The sequence below is a fragment of the Petaurus breviceps genome, unplaced genomic scaffold (genome assembly GCF_028583685.1).
Source record: "Petaurus breviceps papuanus isolate PSGF00001 unplaced genomic scaffold, PetGlider_PUasm1.0 90574, whole genome shotgun sequence".
Classification (NCBI taxonomy): Eukaryota; Metazoa; Chordata; class Mammalia; order Diprotodontia; family Petauridae; genus Petaurus; species Petaurus breviceps.
The window spans coordinates 5545447-5561184 of record NW_027187277.1 but is presented as its reverse complement, the minus strand read 5'-3'; the positions used below and the strand labels follow the sequence as shown (position 1 = coordinate 5561184).

Here is a 15738-nt window from a genome sequence, read left to right as displayed (position 1 = left end):
ATTCTATAGCCTTTCTCATCAAGCCTTGCCTTCTTTCTGTACTGCTAAGCCATAAAATGACTCATCCCTGGAGGATCAAATCATGTAGGGACATCTCCCACCAGAACTTTCTTTAATGCCTTCCTGTTGTATTGACCTCACCAGAGCTCATCTCTACCTCTGACCCTTTGAAGCTTGGGTACTGAGATTCCTGGGTGAGACTCTCTAAAGGTCTTAGCCATGTTGCAATGCTGTAGCCATGCAGAGAACTTCAACTATGTATCACAGCATCAGCCCTGCAGGGACAGTGCTCTGTGTTCCAGCATTTGCTGGGATAGAAGGCACTGTTCCACAATCAGAGAAGATCTTTTTGAAAGTATTTGACAAGCCAAAAGAGTAGGAACAGCAGGAGATCTTTTTTTTTCCAGGTTTGGCTTAGTCCTCAGTATTTCATTAAGAACCACATCATATGAGTACATTATACCTAGTCAGGTAGCAGTAACAAGATGGTGGACAAACAAAAACATGGACAGCCTGCTGTCAGCAGGGGATTTTTTAAAAGTTTGTCTATACCATCTGTCATCTTTGACTGCATGTTCTCTAACATTTCGTGTACACCAACTATTTCATTAATTATATTGTTTCCTGCAGGTCATGGGGGTAAGTTGAGAGAATTTCACTTTTTTTTTAATCAGCAGGAAAACATAGGATTCCATGGTTCATAAGTCAGGAAACTATCACAGATAAAATGAATCTTTGTTTCAGCAAGGAGTTTTGACAGAATCCTTCATGATATTCTTGTGATCAAAGGAATTACATGTGACCGAGATGAGAGACTGCTAGTTGGATTTACCTGAAATGATCTGTAGCCTATTACATTATGATTTACATTAGATCCTGTACAATATTCAGATGACTGGATAACCCTTCCCAAAAAGTTTATTTTATTTAGTGTTGTATTCTGAAATTAAACACCAAAAAGGGAGTATTTTATATTTACAGCAGAACACAAAAAAGGATCATATAGAGAACTGTGAATCTCTATTTCATATTTCTCTTTTTTAAAAGTATTTAAAATTTCCATATAGTACTTTCAAAACTGTCCTAATTGTCTATGCTTCTAATGAATTTTCTTCTGTTCCTTTCTGTGCATTAAAAAATGTTTTGATGGCTCTCTTTTTCTAGCATCTCTATTGTTAACCCCTTCTTCCCCTTCCAATGACCCCATCAACTAAAATTTTAGAGGAAAAAATCATTTGTAACAAATAAGCATAGTCAAGTAAAAAGAACCCACATAATTGTCACATCCAAAAATGTGTGACTTTCTGTACCTTGAGTCTATAATATTTCCATCAGTAGGTGACTCCTGATGCTTACTCTTTTTCCTTTCTTTTCCCCTTCCACATTTGACCAATGGATTATCAGCTTGAGAGATGATGAGACTTACATGAAGTGCCAAAAGGCTTTGGTTAGCCCCATAACTTTCAAAACTTTTAACAATCACTTGAAGACACAGGTGGCAAATTTATAGAAGTTGTGAACTAGGATGAGAGCTAATACAATAGATAGAATCAGGGTTCAAAATGCAGGTCACAACTCTCCTATTATTTGGTAGATGGACTTTGGGAATTGCTATGAATGAAAAAATGCATTATCTTATGACCAACCTAGAAACAAGCCTCTGTGGACTCAGGTTGGTCCTCAGACAACAGAGATAGCTCAGTACTACATCAAACCCTTTCCAACTTGTTAGAACCTGTCAGAGCTTTTGTTCCATGGACACTGACTTTGAGAACACGGTAACATCTCCACAACAAAAGGAGTTATTAGAAAAGGATTTTGTTGAAGTAAGAATTTTATGCAGTATTAGAAGTATTATGTCTTGTTAAGTCCTACTATGTTCTTACTTCCCTGGTTAGAAAACATTGAAATACTTTGAATGACAACTCTTCTCAGCAGTACAATGATCCAAGACAATCCCAAAGGATTTCATTTCATGATGAAAAATATTATCTGCCTCCAGAGAAAGAACTGATGGTTTTTGAATACAAACCAAAGCACCCTTCAGTTCGTTCATTCCTTCCTTCCTTCCTTCTTTCTTCCTTCCTTCCTTCTTTCTTTCTTTCTTTCTTTCTTTCTTTCTTTCTTTCTTTCTTTCTTTCTTTCTTTCTTTCTTTCTTTCTTTCTTTCTTTCTTTCTTTCTTTCTTTCTTTCTTTCTTTCTTTCTTTCTTTCTTTCTTCCCTTCCGAGTTTTCTTCCACAAAATGACTTATATGGAAATATTTTTACATGACTTCTTACTGTCTCAGGAAAGGGGAGAGGAGGGAGGGAGAAAAATACTCAGTTTTTTTCATGAATGTTAAAAATTGTTTTACATGTTCTTAGGGAAAATATAAAATACTGAAAAAAATATAAAATACTGTTTACATAAAAAGAATACTGTATTCAGTTGTGTTATATCTTTTCTCTACTAATTTACTAAATTATTTTTCCTAAAGTTCATATCTAAACATTTCACAACCTTGGTAAATAAATGTCAGTGGTTAACTCTTTCGTCCTAGGATTGAATATAAATTCCTCTCAGGAACATATTACTTATCAGACTTATTGATAGGCAAACATTTTATGAATACACAAGAGATAGAGATCAAAATTAGGTATAAAATTAATAATTTTAATTACATTAAATTAAAAAGGGTTTGTTCAAATAAAACAATTGTAGCCAAGAACAAAAGGAAAGTAGAAAATTGGGGGAAATTTTATAGACATTTTATCAGATAAAGGTCTCATATTTAAAATATATAAATAAATTTGTTAAATCTATAAGAATATGAGACATTCCCCAATTGATAAAAGGTCAAAGGATGAAAAGGCAGTTTTCCAATGATGAAATCAAAATAATTTATAGTCTTATGAAAAATGCTCTAAATCATTATTGATTAGAGAAATGCAAATTAATACAACATTGAGATATCATTTTACCCCTACCAGACTGGCTAAAAAGATAGAAGAGGAAAATGACAAATGTTGAAGGGGATGTAGAAAAATTGGGACACTAATTTGGTAGAACTGTGAAATGATCGAACCATTTTGGAGAAAAACCTGGAATTATGTCCAGTTATTGCACTGCTTATACCCTTTGACCCAGCCATTTCACTACTAGGTCTATTTCCAAAGATGATTAGGGGAAAAGGAAAAGAACCTATATGCTCCAAAATGTTTATAGCAGCTTTTTGTGGTAGCAAAGAACTGGAAATTTCATATGCCCATAATTGGAGAATGGCTTAACAAGTTATGGTATATGACTTGTGATAGAATACTACTGTGCTGTAAGAAATGATGGGCTTGATGATTTTAGAAAATCATGGAAAGAGTTGCACAAAATAATGAAGAGTGAAATGAGTAGAACCAAGAGAACATTGTATGTAGTAACAGTAATATTAAGAACTTTGAGTGAATAAATTATTTTGACTATTATAAATACCCAAATTAACTATAAAGGACATAGGAAGAAAGACACTATCTGCATCCAGAGAGAGAACTGATAGAGATATGTATGGGAAGGGAAGGAAAAAAAGGAAATTTGCATGATAATTTTGTTGTGTATTTGAAAGGAATATCAAGTTGTGCATAGTAAATTTGTAGCTTTGTGTGCAATCATCTTTTTTATTGTACTGTTATGGAAAAATTACAAAGGGCATATGAAGAAAGACACTATCTATATCCAGAGAAATAGCTGATAAATAGATGTATAGAATAATTTTACACACACACAGAGTTAATCCATCATCTCATTGTGTAAATAATTAAATTTAGGGTCAAAAACATAGAAAATTAGAGGCAAAGCCCACGCTAGAACTAGGATCCTTGAACCCCTGGTCCAGTAATTCTTTCTAATCCATAGACTTCAGCATTTATACCAAAAAGGGAAAATTCTGTATTTTCTAAGTTATCCTGAATTTTTATGATCAATATTATCAACAAGTTAGCAACACAGTCTAAGTGAACTATATGTAACCCCTCTACCACTGCCACCAACTTATGTTCTAATTAACAGAGGTGGGGAACCTGTGGCCTCCCCTCAAGGGAGCAGGTTCCCCACCCCAGGAATAATTTAATAAATTCATCCAAGCTGTTGGGTACAAAGAGAAATGGCTTCCAACAACGGACTGAAACGAAATAAAATGTCTTTGTGAAGATCTTTAAAAAAGAGATTCTTATACTCATTTAACTGACTTATTGAGATACTGATATGATGACTAAATCCATGGTATCATTATTTATCTGGAAACTTTCAGTGAAGGGAAAGGAACCTTGTAACAGAAAAAACAAAAAGCTCTTTGGACAGATGGCTACAGAGACCAGGAAGGAGAAGGAAGAGGGAGACAAAGCTGCCACATTGTCAAGCCTATTCTGAATTCCATTTACTAAGCAATGAGGAAAGAGTCACTTGCCAATAATAGTGGATTGCAGAGAAAAACCAAGTATAGTTTAAAAAAACCAAAATATTAATAAATCCTAAGTTCATGGGACCAGCAAAGGTACTATGATGAATGAAGAGAATAATGTGAATATGATGTAAACAGAAAAAAATCTATTTAGTCTCCAGGTGGTTCTGTGAAGCAGGAGGGCCAGTATTCTAGTCCTCTTTTTATGGATGAATGGAAGAACAAAGACATAATGAGCAAATGAGTCATTGCAGCATATTGGAATGAGGACTGGCTATTGATTCACAGAAGTTCAAATCCTACCTCTGATGTTATCTATGTGGCCATTGGCACCTCACTTTAGTCTCCTTAGACTCAGTTTCCCTATCAGTAAAATAAAGGGGCTGAACTAGATGACCTCTAGGTTTATGATGCTATGAACTGTTTTGCTGAGTAATGAAAAACATTCCATTCATGGTGATGCTAGTAAAAAAGTCACACTCACTAGCCTGCTCCTAGAAGTGAATCCAATTTTCATATTCTTGTCCCAGTAACTTCATTCCTTCTAGGCCATTCTGTCTCTGTTGCATGAGATTATAGGAACAGGTAGTCAGAACAAGTCAGGTATAATCATGCTATTTAATTTACTGGTGTCTACAGAGCAGATCAAAATATTATACTCTACTCCAGTAAAAATAAACACATTATATAATACCATGGAGCCAGACCAACATGAATGTCCCAAGCTTATTTTCTGGCTCTTTTCATTTTTATTATCAGAGTAGAGGACAGTTCTTGGTTTATGGGGCCAGATTTCAGATTCTCCAGCTGAGACAATGGGCAATGCAGAGATGGGGAAAAAAGAGGGGGAGAAAAGGCATAATGAATACTAGTCTTATCTCTAACGTCTTTCTTTCATACTCATTATTTGATGTTTCAACCAACAAAGCACTGTTTCCTATATTTCAGCAAATATAGAAATGTGTACAGCAATGTTAGCAAAATACACATGTAAAAATACTTCATCTCCTCATAAAAAGGTCTTCTCATATGAAAAGCCAGCAGATTAAGCATTCTTTTTTTTCAAATCTAATTTGCCCTACTCCCCACCTGTACAGCTACTTTTTGCTTAAATCACAGAACTGAAGATCTGATCTGCCTAACACTGACTGTGTGACTCAGTATCTGAAGTTTTTCATTTATAAAAGGAAAATACAGTTTAACACTGTCTCCTAATGACATCACAGGAACACTGTGAGAATAAGTGAAATGTGAGCCAATTTTGCACTTCCTTGAATAATCCTGCATCTTTTAGCCTACATTTTGTCTCCCTGACAAAAAACAAAACAAAAAAACTTTAGGGTATAAATTGTCATCCATTTTCTGTGTATGTGTGTGTAGTTTAAAAACAATGTTGATTTGTAAGCTCCTTGAGGGCAGGAAGAGTTTAATTTTTGTTTTTGTGTTCCCATTGTCCACCACAGTGCCTGGCACATAGGGGCTTAATAAATACTTGTTGAATTCAATTAAATTGAATTACTAGTTATATGGTAAGTATTTAATAAAAATAAAAAAAAACTCTTTGAATTCATAGGATCAAATTGAACTTTTAGATCCTTTTGAATCTCAAAGTCAGTACAAGGTATTATTATTTCTCAAATTAAAATGAAAATTCTCCCTTGGAAGACTAGCATATATACTACCTGACCAACTATTAACATGTGAATTGGTTCTATCCCCTACACACTTTGCAACCATGACTCAATGTTGTGATGGAACCATGTGAGTAACCATGGAAGCTGAGAGCCTGCCTTGAGTCAAGATGAAAACAACTCCTTGAGTATTTAATGCTGACAGATGAGATTGTAACTTAATTGTGACCTAGGGGTGGATGGCCTTTGTACTTTGTGATTGACTAAATTAGTGCACTTTAAGAAGGAAGACTTTCTGATTGAAGAGATTAAGATGGTGTGACCTAGGGATGGGACTTTGTGATTGACTAAATGAATGCACCTTCTTTAAAAGAGAACTTTAACCTTGTACATTGTGATTGAATTAAAAATGTACTAAATGAAGGATTTGCTAAATGAATGCTATCTTTTGCTTAAAACTATGTGACCACTTTGGTGAAAACTACATGGCCATTTTAATGCTAGAGAGTTCACTATACTGTGTAATCAGAACCTTGAAAAGCTGTTCACAGCAGCAGTCTTCTGGAAAGCTACTTGTGCTTGGCTTTACAGCAGTACGGTAAGGTGAAGCAGGAGAACCCAGTCATTGTGCCACTACAGCTTTGAGAGGGAGGTTTCTGATGTTTCCTACATGCTTGTGGGTGGAGCCTGCCACTGCTCTTCCCCATGCAGAAGCTGGAATAGAGGGGTCTTGCTTTGGACATGAAGCTAGTTAGCAATGTGAATAATGCTTTCTCATCATCAATTCCCCTGTTGAATACTACTTAAAAGGACAAGAAAATTCAGAGGGCAAATTTAAGAGGAGTGATTTTTATTTGCTTGTTTCTATAAGCATTTTCACTCACTTTTGAATAGAATCTATATTTAAGCTTATTGAGCTTTGGTATTTCTTCACTTATTTAATAATTTCAAGTATCCTCTTCACCTCCTTTTCTTTCACCATGTCTCATATGAATGTGGGTTTTCTGAAATTAAACAATCAAGTAGAAGCTGCTCTTGGTAAATCTGTTGATATTTGGATAATCAAGAAATTCACTGTCCTAACAGATCAGAAAATGATGACTTAGGAGCTAATAACTGATTACACATTTTAAAGGCAATTCTTAATAAAGAAATTGCCTTCTAGGTTGACTAAATACCTGTTATGTAACAGACATTTATTTAAATGCCCCCCCCCCAAATAAAATTTACAACTGAGACAGGATTAGAAAACCATCTATCTAGGCTGTTTTTGATGCAATGTGACTTAACAAACAAAAGATGAGACCAGATAAACTTGCAAAGTATGAATGAATGAGTTCCCTCAATGGTAAATGCAGCTCTTTGGAATAGCTCCCACTTTGCCCCAGAAGACCAGGGCCAAATTTAAGATATACATACTTCTCCCTATGGTGATTTCCTGTTGCAAGACGCTTATGTACAGCTGGAGGGTCAGCTGAGGTGCTGAGCCCAAAAAAGCCTGGATCACCGATGCCCTGCTGAACGCCGACCTGTGGGTGAATAGCTTGCCTTCTGCCCTGCCCACTTCTTTCTCAATTTCTTCTGTGAGTCCATTTTTAGGGATCTCCCTCTTCTTCGTGATGCTGACATAAGGCTCTTCAACTCTGCCAGCTTGAAAATATATGCAAAAGACTTCCACACACCTGAAAACGGAGTCAAGATTTTTATTAGATGACGAGTAATCCCCATTTTTTGGTTTTTAGCCATTCTATCCACATTTTACCTATATCTAGTATTCTCAGATTTACCAACGTGTCACAGTACAAGGACTAGATTCAGAGTTATAAGAGCTGGATTTCAGTCCTGCTTCCATCATTATGTTCCTTGACCTTTCTGGGTCTCAGTTTCACCACCTGTAAGATGGGAATAATAATACTTGCTGTCTCCATAATACAGGGTTGTTGTGAGGATCAAATGAGATAATGAATGTGAACACATAATGCAAATGTGACAAATGATACTTTGTTAGTTCAAGGATTTGCTGAAGCCAGCTTCAACAGGCTAGTGAAAGCTAATTTTCAGTATGAGTATTTATACTTTGGATATTGGCAAATGCTACAAATCAAGGCTTGATTTATCATTTTGTTGATTGCCTAGACCTAAGAAAGTAATAGAGGAAATGTTAATAACACATATTAAACTTAAAGTGTGTCATGCATACACTTTTTTTCAAAGAGCTTACATCCCTTCTAGAGCCCAGTCCATCCACCCAACTTTACCTTTTACTTTGATGTCATCTAATCCCCCTAAGGCTGGGCAGAGCACTCAGAACTGAAAAACAAAAGGAGATGAGGAGAAGAAACTAAAAGGAAAGGGAAGGAGAAGTGTAAGGAGGTTAAATCAAGGAAAAGCAAGATCATCTATGCAAACATCTGATTGGTCCTGGCTCCAGCAATGTGATTTGGGTGCTGATGTGTCCAGGGTCTCCTGAGGTTGGAATAAGAACAGGGAAAGGCAAGGGGAATGGGCAAAATGCATAACTCAAATGAGGCCAGGAAAGAGGAAAATGGGAGAGGGATAAAGGAAGGGAAGAGCAAATCAGAGGAGGAAAAGCATGCACATTTCTCTTCCCAGCTGGACTATAAACTCCCTGAGGGCAGGAATGTATAATTTTATATATATATATATATATGTATGTATACGTATATATATTTATATATAATAAATCCAAGATATTCAATTTAATAAATATTTATTAAGCACATGCAAGACCCTAGTAAGATGTGATCCTTAACTTGAAAAAACTTAAAATCTAGTAAGGAAGACAGTAAAAACTCAGTGCTTTAACTTTGGCCACTTTCTTCATAACAATCCTGTGAGTGGGTGGTACAAGCACTATTATTTTCATTATACAGATGAGGAAACTCAGGCTCAGAGGGCTTTAGCAGATTGTTTATGGTAAGTATCAGAGGCATGATTTGAATCCTGGTCTCCTCACTCCAAGTTTACCACACTGCAAAAGAAAATATGAAAAACTAAAACAAAAAGCTGTAGCGGATAATCTATTAAGTCTCACTCAGGAGATATCACTACTACTACTACTACTACTACCACCACCACCACCACCACCACCACCACCACTACTACCACCACCACCACCACCACCACCACTACTACTACTATCACTACTACCACTATTACTACTACTACTGTTACCACTACTACTAGTAGTACTATTACTACTGCTACTATTAATTTATTTGTTTGCAAAATGCTTTACAAATATTTACTCATTTGATCCTCAAACCCTGGGAGGTAGCTGCTATTACCCCCAATTTTACAGACAAGGAAACAGGCAGACAGTGATTAGATGATTTGCTCAGTATCACAAAGGACGGATTTAAAACATGAGGCTGGATTTAAAATCAGGCCTTCTTGATTCCAGGTCCAGTGCTCTACTCGCTGTGCCACCTATCTGCCTTTGCAGAAATAAGGGAATGCTTAAATAATTAAAGAGATATTCTTTGCTTGTGGTTGGCCTGTGCTATACAATAAAAATGATAGTTACCCAAATTAATATACAGATTTAAAGCCCTATCAGTCAAATATGAAAAAGTTACATTACAAAATTAGATAAATTGATAATAATAAATTTTAGAGAAGAAAAAATTCTAGAATCTCAAGAAAAATAATGAAAAAAGGAAGAATAAAAGCGGCTTATCATTACCAGACTTTATATTATAAAATTATGATCATCAAAATGTTTTTATACTAGTCAAGAATTTGAAAAGTAGATAAGTGAAACAGAGCAGAAAAATAGCTCCCAGAAATAGTAGAGCCCAGTATTAAACAAATTGAAGAATCCAAACTTTAAGGAGAAGGACCCTCCATTTGACAAAAACTGCTAGGAAAAATGGAAAACAGTTTGGCAGGAATTAGATTTAGATCCACATCTTATACCACTTACAATAAGAAGCATCACCTAAATATTTGTTATAAACATAAAAGGTCATATTGTTACACACACACACACACACACACACACACACACACACACACACACACACCAAAAGAGTGGAGAACAAAGGAGCACTTTTCACAATTAGGACTAGGGATAATTCTCAAACAAATAAAGAATGAAGACAAATTACAAAAGACAATAGATTGTTTTGATTACATAAAATAAAAAAATTGTACACACAAATTAATTCATTTTAAAGTAAGAAAAATTGTTGAATAGGGAGATAAAAACCTTTCATCAAATAACTGATAAAAGTCTGATATATATAAAATATATGTTATCTATGGTATTTATGTTATAAGTAATTGGTAGATAAGTGGTCAAAGGATATGAATCATTTTAAAATTAATTATAAATAATCAACAACCATATGAAAATTGATCAAAATTACTAATAACAGAAATGCAAATTTAAAAATATGAAATGTAATTTCATAGCCATCAAATTGGCAAGGATGATTTAAAAAATTAAATCGGTCAAAACTAGAAAAAAGTGGGAAGACGAACACTAAAACATTTTTAGTGAAGCTTTTTCTTCCAGAAATACAGCTTATATTGAGATAAGAAAAGTCAAGGTCAAGACTATCAAGGAATTAATGAAAAAAAAAAATGTGAAGGAAGGTGTTCTACCTGTCCGATATTTCAAATTATATTGAAAAACAGTAATCATCAAAACAATCTGGTAGTGGAACAGTGGAATAGATTAGGTACACAACACACAGTAGTAAATAACCATAATCTAGTGTTTTATAAATCCAAAGATCACAAGCTTTTGGGATAAGATATCACTATCTGAAAAAGCTGCTGGGAAAACTGGATAGCAGTTTGACAGAAACCAGGTATAGACCAGCATCTCACATCATATACCAAGATATGGTCAAAATGGGTACAGGATTGAAACATAAAGAATGATATGATAAACAAACTAGGTGAGTAGAAAACTGGAGGAAATTTTTTACAGCAAGTTTCTATGATGAGGGCTTCATTTCTCAAATATGTAGAAAACCAAGTCAAACTTATAAGAAAACAAGTCATTCTCCAAATGGTAAATCGTCAAAGAATATGACAGGCAGTTTTTAAATGAAGAAGTCAAAGCTATATATAGTCACATGAAAAAATGCTCTAAATCACTATTGCTTAGCGAACTGGTTAAAACAACTCTAAGGTACCACCTCATACCTATCAGATTGGCTAATATGACAGAAAAGGAAAATAACAAATGTTGGAGGGGAGGTGGGAAAATTGACACACTAATGCACTGTTGGTAGAATTGTGAACTGATCCAACCATTCTATAGAGCAATTTGGAACTATGTCCAAAACTCTATAAAACTGTGCATACCCTTTGATACACCACAGCAATACCACCACTGGGTCTGTATCCCAAAGAGATTTTTTTAAGGGAAAAAGGACCTAAATGTACAAAAATATATATAGCATCTCTTTTTGTGGTGGCAAAGAATTGGAAATTGAAGGGATGTCTATCAATTGGGAAATGGCCAAAAAAGTTGTGTTATATGATTGTGATAGTACACTATTATGATATAAAAAAATAACAAGGAAGATGCTTTCTTCAAAAAATCTGGAAAAACTTACATGAACTGATGCAAAGTGAGTAGAACCAGAACATTGCACACAATAACAGCAATATTGTATGATCATCAACTGTGAATGACCTAGCTATTCAGAACACTACAAGGATCATGAGCAAGACAGTTCTGAAGGATTCATGATGAAAAATGCTATCCATCTCTATAAAAAAAACACCTGATGGAGTCTGAATATAGAGCAAAACATACTTTTTAAAACTTTATTTTTCTTGGGACTTTTTTTGGACTGTGTTTTCTTTAGCAACATAACTAATATGGAAATATGTTTTGCCTGACTACATATGTATAACCTATAGTAAATTACTTGCCTTCTCAATGAGGGTTGAAGGGAGACAGGGAGGAAGAGAATTCAAAGCTCAGAATTAAAAAAAAAACAAATGCTAAAAATTTTACATGTAATTGGAAATTTTTTTTAAAGAAAAGTCACTAAACTATTTATACTATTTAATCCAGTGATCTCATTATTGGATACATACTTCAAGAAGATCAATGACAGAAAGAAATGTTCCCTATATGTCAAAATATTTCAAGAACTAAAAACAAGGTGAGAGTTCAATTGGGGAATAGCTGAATAAATTATAGCAATGACTTTTTTGTATTGTAAGGAATAACAAATATGAAGAATTCAGGAAAGCATGAGAAAGTTTTATGAATATATGCAAGTGAGGTAAGTAGAACCAGAAAAAACAAGTACATAATAAAAAAATGTACGTGAAAAGAACAAAACTACAAAGATGTAAACAAAAAGGCCACTAAAAAAGAGTATTCTGAATAACATATTTTAAGGACCAGCCTTGATCCTGAAGAACAGATGATGAACCATACCTTCCATCTTTCCTTAGAGTGTTAGGAGACTATGAGTGTAGAATGTTACACAGTCAAATGCTGTTACTATGTTGGTTATTTTGGCTTAATTGCTTCTATTTGTTAAAAATATGGGTTTCATATGGAGCAAGGGACATGGGGGTCATTAAATCAAGAAGTGATTGACATAAAATACATCAAAAATGTATTTTTCAGAAGAGATCCTAGACATATAATAGGAGTTAAATATTTAGTTGACTAATTGATTGACAGATGGTATTAGGCTTTAAGAGGGAACAGATGTAGGCAACAAATAAAATAACCACTTTCCTAGGAACAGGTTTTCACTATAAAAAGTTGTAAATAAAGAAGCCTTTGGAAAGAATATTGTATTTAAGTCAGAGAATATGTGTTGGTGTCCTGCTTCTGTCCCCTTTTAATCCATGTTACCTAATCCCTCTGGGCCTCCATTTTTTCATCTGCAAAATAAATGGACAGAGCTAGATGACCTCTGCAGTCCCTTCTACTTCTAAATCTATGAATCTGTAACTTTGTGGTCTTTGACATTTATCTGCTAGGAGAAAAGTTAAGTAATGTAAGCTTTTTCTCCTATATTTTTCATGCAGGAATTCTAATATGAAGGTTTACCTCTGCTGACAGTCACAAGTTGGTTAAATACCTCTCTCTTCTTCTTTTTTTTTTTTTTTTTTTTGCTTTTTGGAGGGTAATTGGAGTTAAGTGACTTGCTCAAGGTCACACGGCTAGTTTTTATGTTAAGTGTCTGAGGCCGGATTTGAACTCAGGTCCTCCTGACTCCAGGGGGGGTGCTCTATTCACTGAGCCACCTAGCCACCCCTTAAATACCTCTCTTAAGTCATCTCCCCATAAGCCCCTGATCACAGTGGAGTAGAAGTTGTAAGATTCACCCACCCATAGTTCCATCCCTAATCTCTGTCACTTCCAGCTACTAGTATTTATTGTTCATCCTTAGAGTTTCTGTTTGAGTTTATATAGTTCCTCATCCCCATGCTACTCCTCACCTCTAATACATTTATTCCATAATTATAAATAATTGATCTTTGTGTATAAGAAGGCTCCTCTTTTTAGTTTTCCTTTATAGTCCTTCACTGTATAGTTTTCTAAAAGTTTTAAAATATTAATTAACCCTATAGTTGTTCTTTATATTTTGTATCAATATAGGAATGGTCCATAGACCATCACTGTATGTGGCATTAAAATACTTATACATATAGATTTTTTAAAATTTTATTCTAAACTTGAAAAATTCCAACAAACTAGTATTTCCATGTCCAAAGAATAGGACAAAAGATTGTATATGAAACTACAAATTTTTCTATGTACTTTTAAGGATTTAAGTATCTAATAAATCAGGGTGGCCGGCCAGGTGGTGCAGTGACTAAGAGTGCTAGCCCCAGCATCGGGAGACCTGGGATCAGTTCCGGCCTCAGAAACTCGGCACCCACACAAAAATAACTGACCATGTAACCTTGAGCAAGTTACTTAACCCTGATTGCTTATTTAAAAAAAGTGTCTAATAAATTCAAAACACTAATCCTAAAGCTTTCTTATTTGTCTTTGTTTGCCTCTGAATATCCTTTTGTTCTCTTCTGTGCATTAAAAATAAGACTTCCTTTACTTTTCTATACTTTTGTTTCCTTTGCATTGATATCTTTCATCCCCTTTCCTCCTCAAAAAAGAATTTTTTAAACCCTACCTTACAGCAAAGAAGCAGGATGAAACAAAGTAAATCTATATGTTGCCTATGCCCAAAAATGTATGTTTTACTCTGCATCTCTAGAATAAAAAGTAGGAAGCATATTTTATCAGTCCCCTGGGGTCCCCATTGATCATTGATCAGAGTGCTTAAGGCTTTCAAAGTTCTTTACAATGTTGTAATCATTATATAAATTCTTTTCTTTGTACTGCTCACTTCATTCTGCATCCATTAATACAAGTCTCCCCAAGTTTGTCTGAATTAATCCCTTTTGGATCCATCATCTCTTATAATGCAACAATCAATTACATATATATGTGTGTATATATGTATATATATGTGTGTGTGCATATATATATATATACATACTGAACATTGTTCAGCTATTTTCCAATTGATTAGCACCCCTCTTTCCTTACTATCCAGTATAATAAAAAGTGTTGTTTTTTTTTTCAATATCTTTGTACCTATGGATCTTTTTCCTCTCTTTTTATCTCTTTAGTGTATATTCCTCATACTAGCACTTCTGGGTCAAAGGTTGCGTACAGTTTAGTGATTTTGGGGGTAGAGTTTCAAAATGGTTTCCAGAATGACTAGGACATAACTTCAATGCTTCATTAGTATTCCTACCACTCTACATTTCCTCCAACAATTAATATACTATTTTTTTTTAAACCCTCTTCAGAATTACTTGAATTTGTACTCCTCTTGCTGGAATAAATGTGTGAATCATTTGGAATGTTTTTTAATTGGGTTATTAGTAGTTCACTTTTCTTCTTTCGAGGACTGTTCATATTCTTTGATCATTTATTTGTTAGGGTTACTCTTGTTCTCTTATTTTTAAATCAGCTCCCTATCTTGGATACTAGACTTTTATCAGAGAAATTTGCAGCAAGGACTTTTCCCAGTTAATTGTTTCTCTCCTGGTCTTTTGAATTGATTTTGTAAAGTGCAAAATCTTTTCAACTTTGTGTAGTCAAAATTGTCTATTTTTTCTCCTGGTCATGAATTCATCCATAAATACAAAATATATCTTCCTCCTTACTCTTCTAATGTATTTTGATGTGAACTTTGATTTCTAAGTTACATATCCATTTGGTATTTAATGTAGTATATACTATTAGATATTTGTCTAAACTTAACTTCTGTCAGGCTGCTATCCAGTTTTGGCACGATGATTTCCCAAACCAAAACACATTTCTCCAACCACCGCCCCCCTACGTGTGTAGTCTCCACATGTAAAATCCTTGAGGACAAGATCTGTTTCACTTCTGTATTTGTATCCTGAGCACAGAGCACAATGCTTGGCATATAGTACACTTTATAAATGTTTTTCACTCATTCATTCACTATTATGCATAACAGTGGCACTCATCTTCCTTATACTCCCAAGTATTCTCTCCATAGATAGGTAGGTAGGTAGGTAGGTAGATAGATAGATGGATGGATGGATGGATGGATGGATGGATAGATAGATAGATAGATAGATAGATAGATAGATAGATAGATAGATAGATAGATAGATAGATAGAT

At 34.6% G+C, this 15738-nt stretch overlaps 1 protein-coding gene across 1 annotated transcript in view; it reads right to left on the bottom strand.

Moving 5' to 3' along the window:
* Window positions 1-15738, bottom strand: part of XK (X-linked Kx blood group antigen, Kell and VPS13A binding protein) — a 67080-nt gene that overhangs the window by 30677 nt on the left and 20665 nt on the right. The window contains exon 2 of the mRNA XM_069063470.1: window positions 7478-7740. Coding sequence (XP_068919571.1) covers window positions 7478-7740 — 263 coding nt within the window. The remainder of the gene's footprint in view (window positions 1-7477; window positions 7741-15738) is intronic.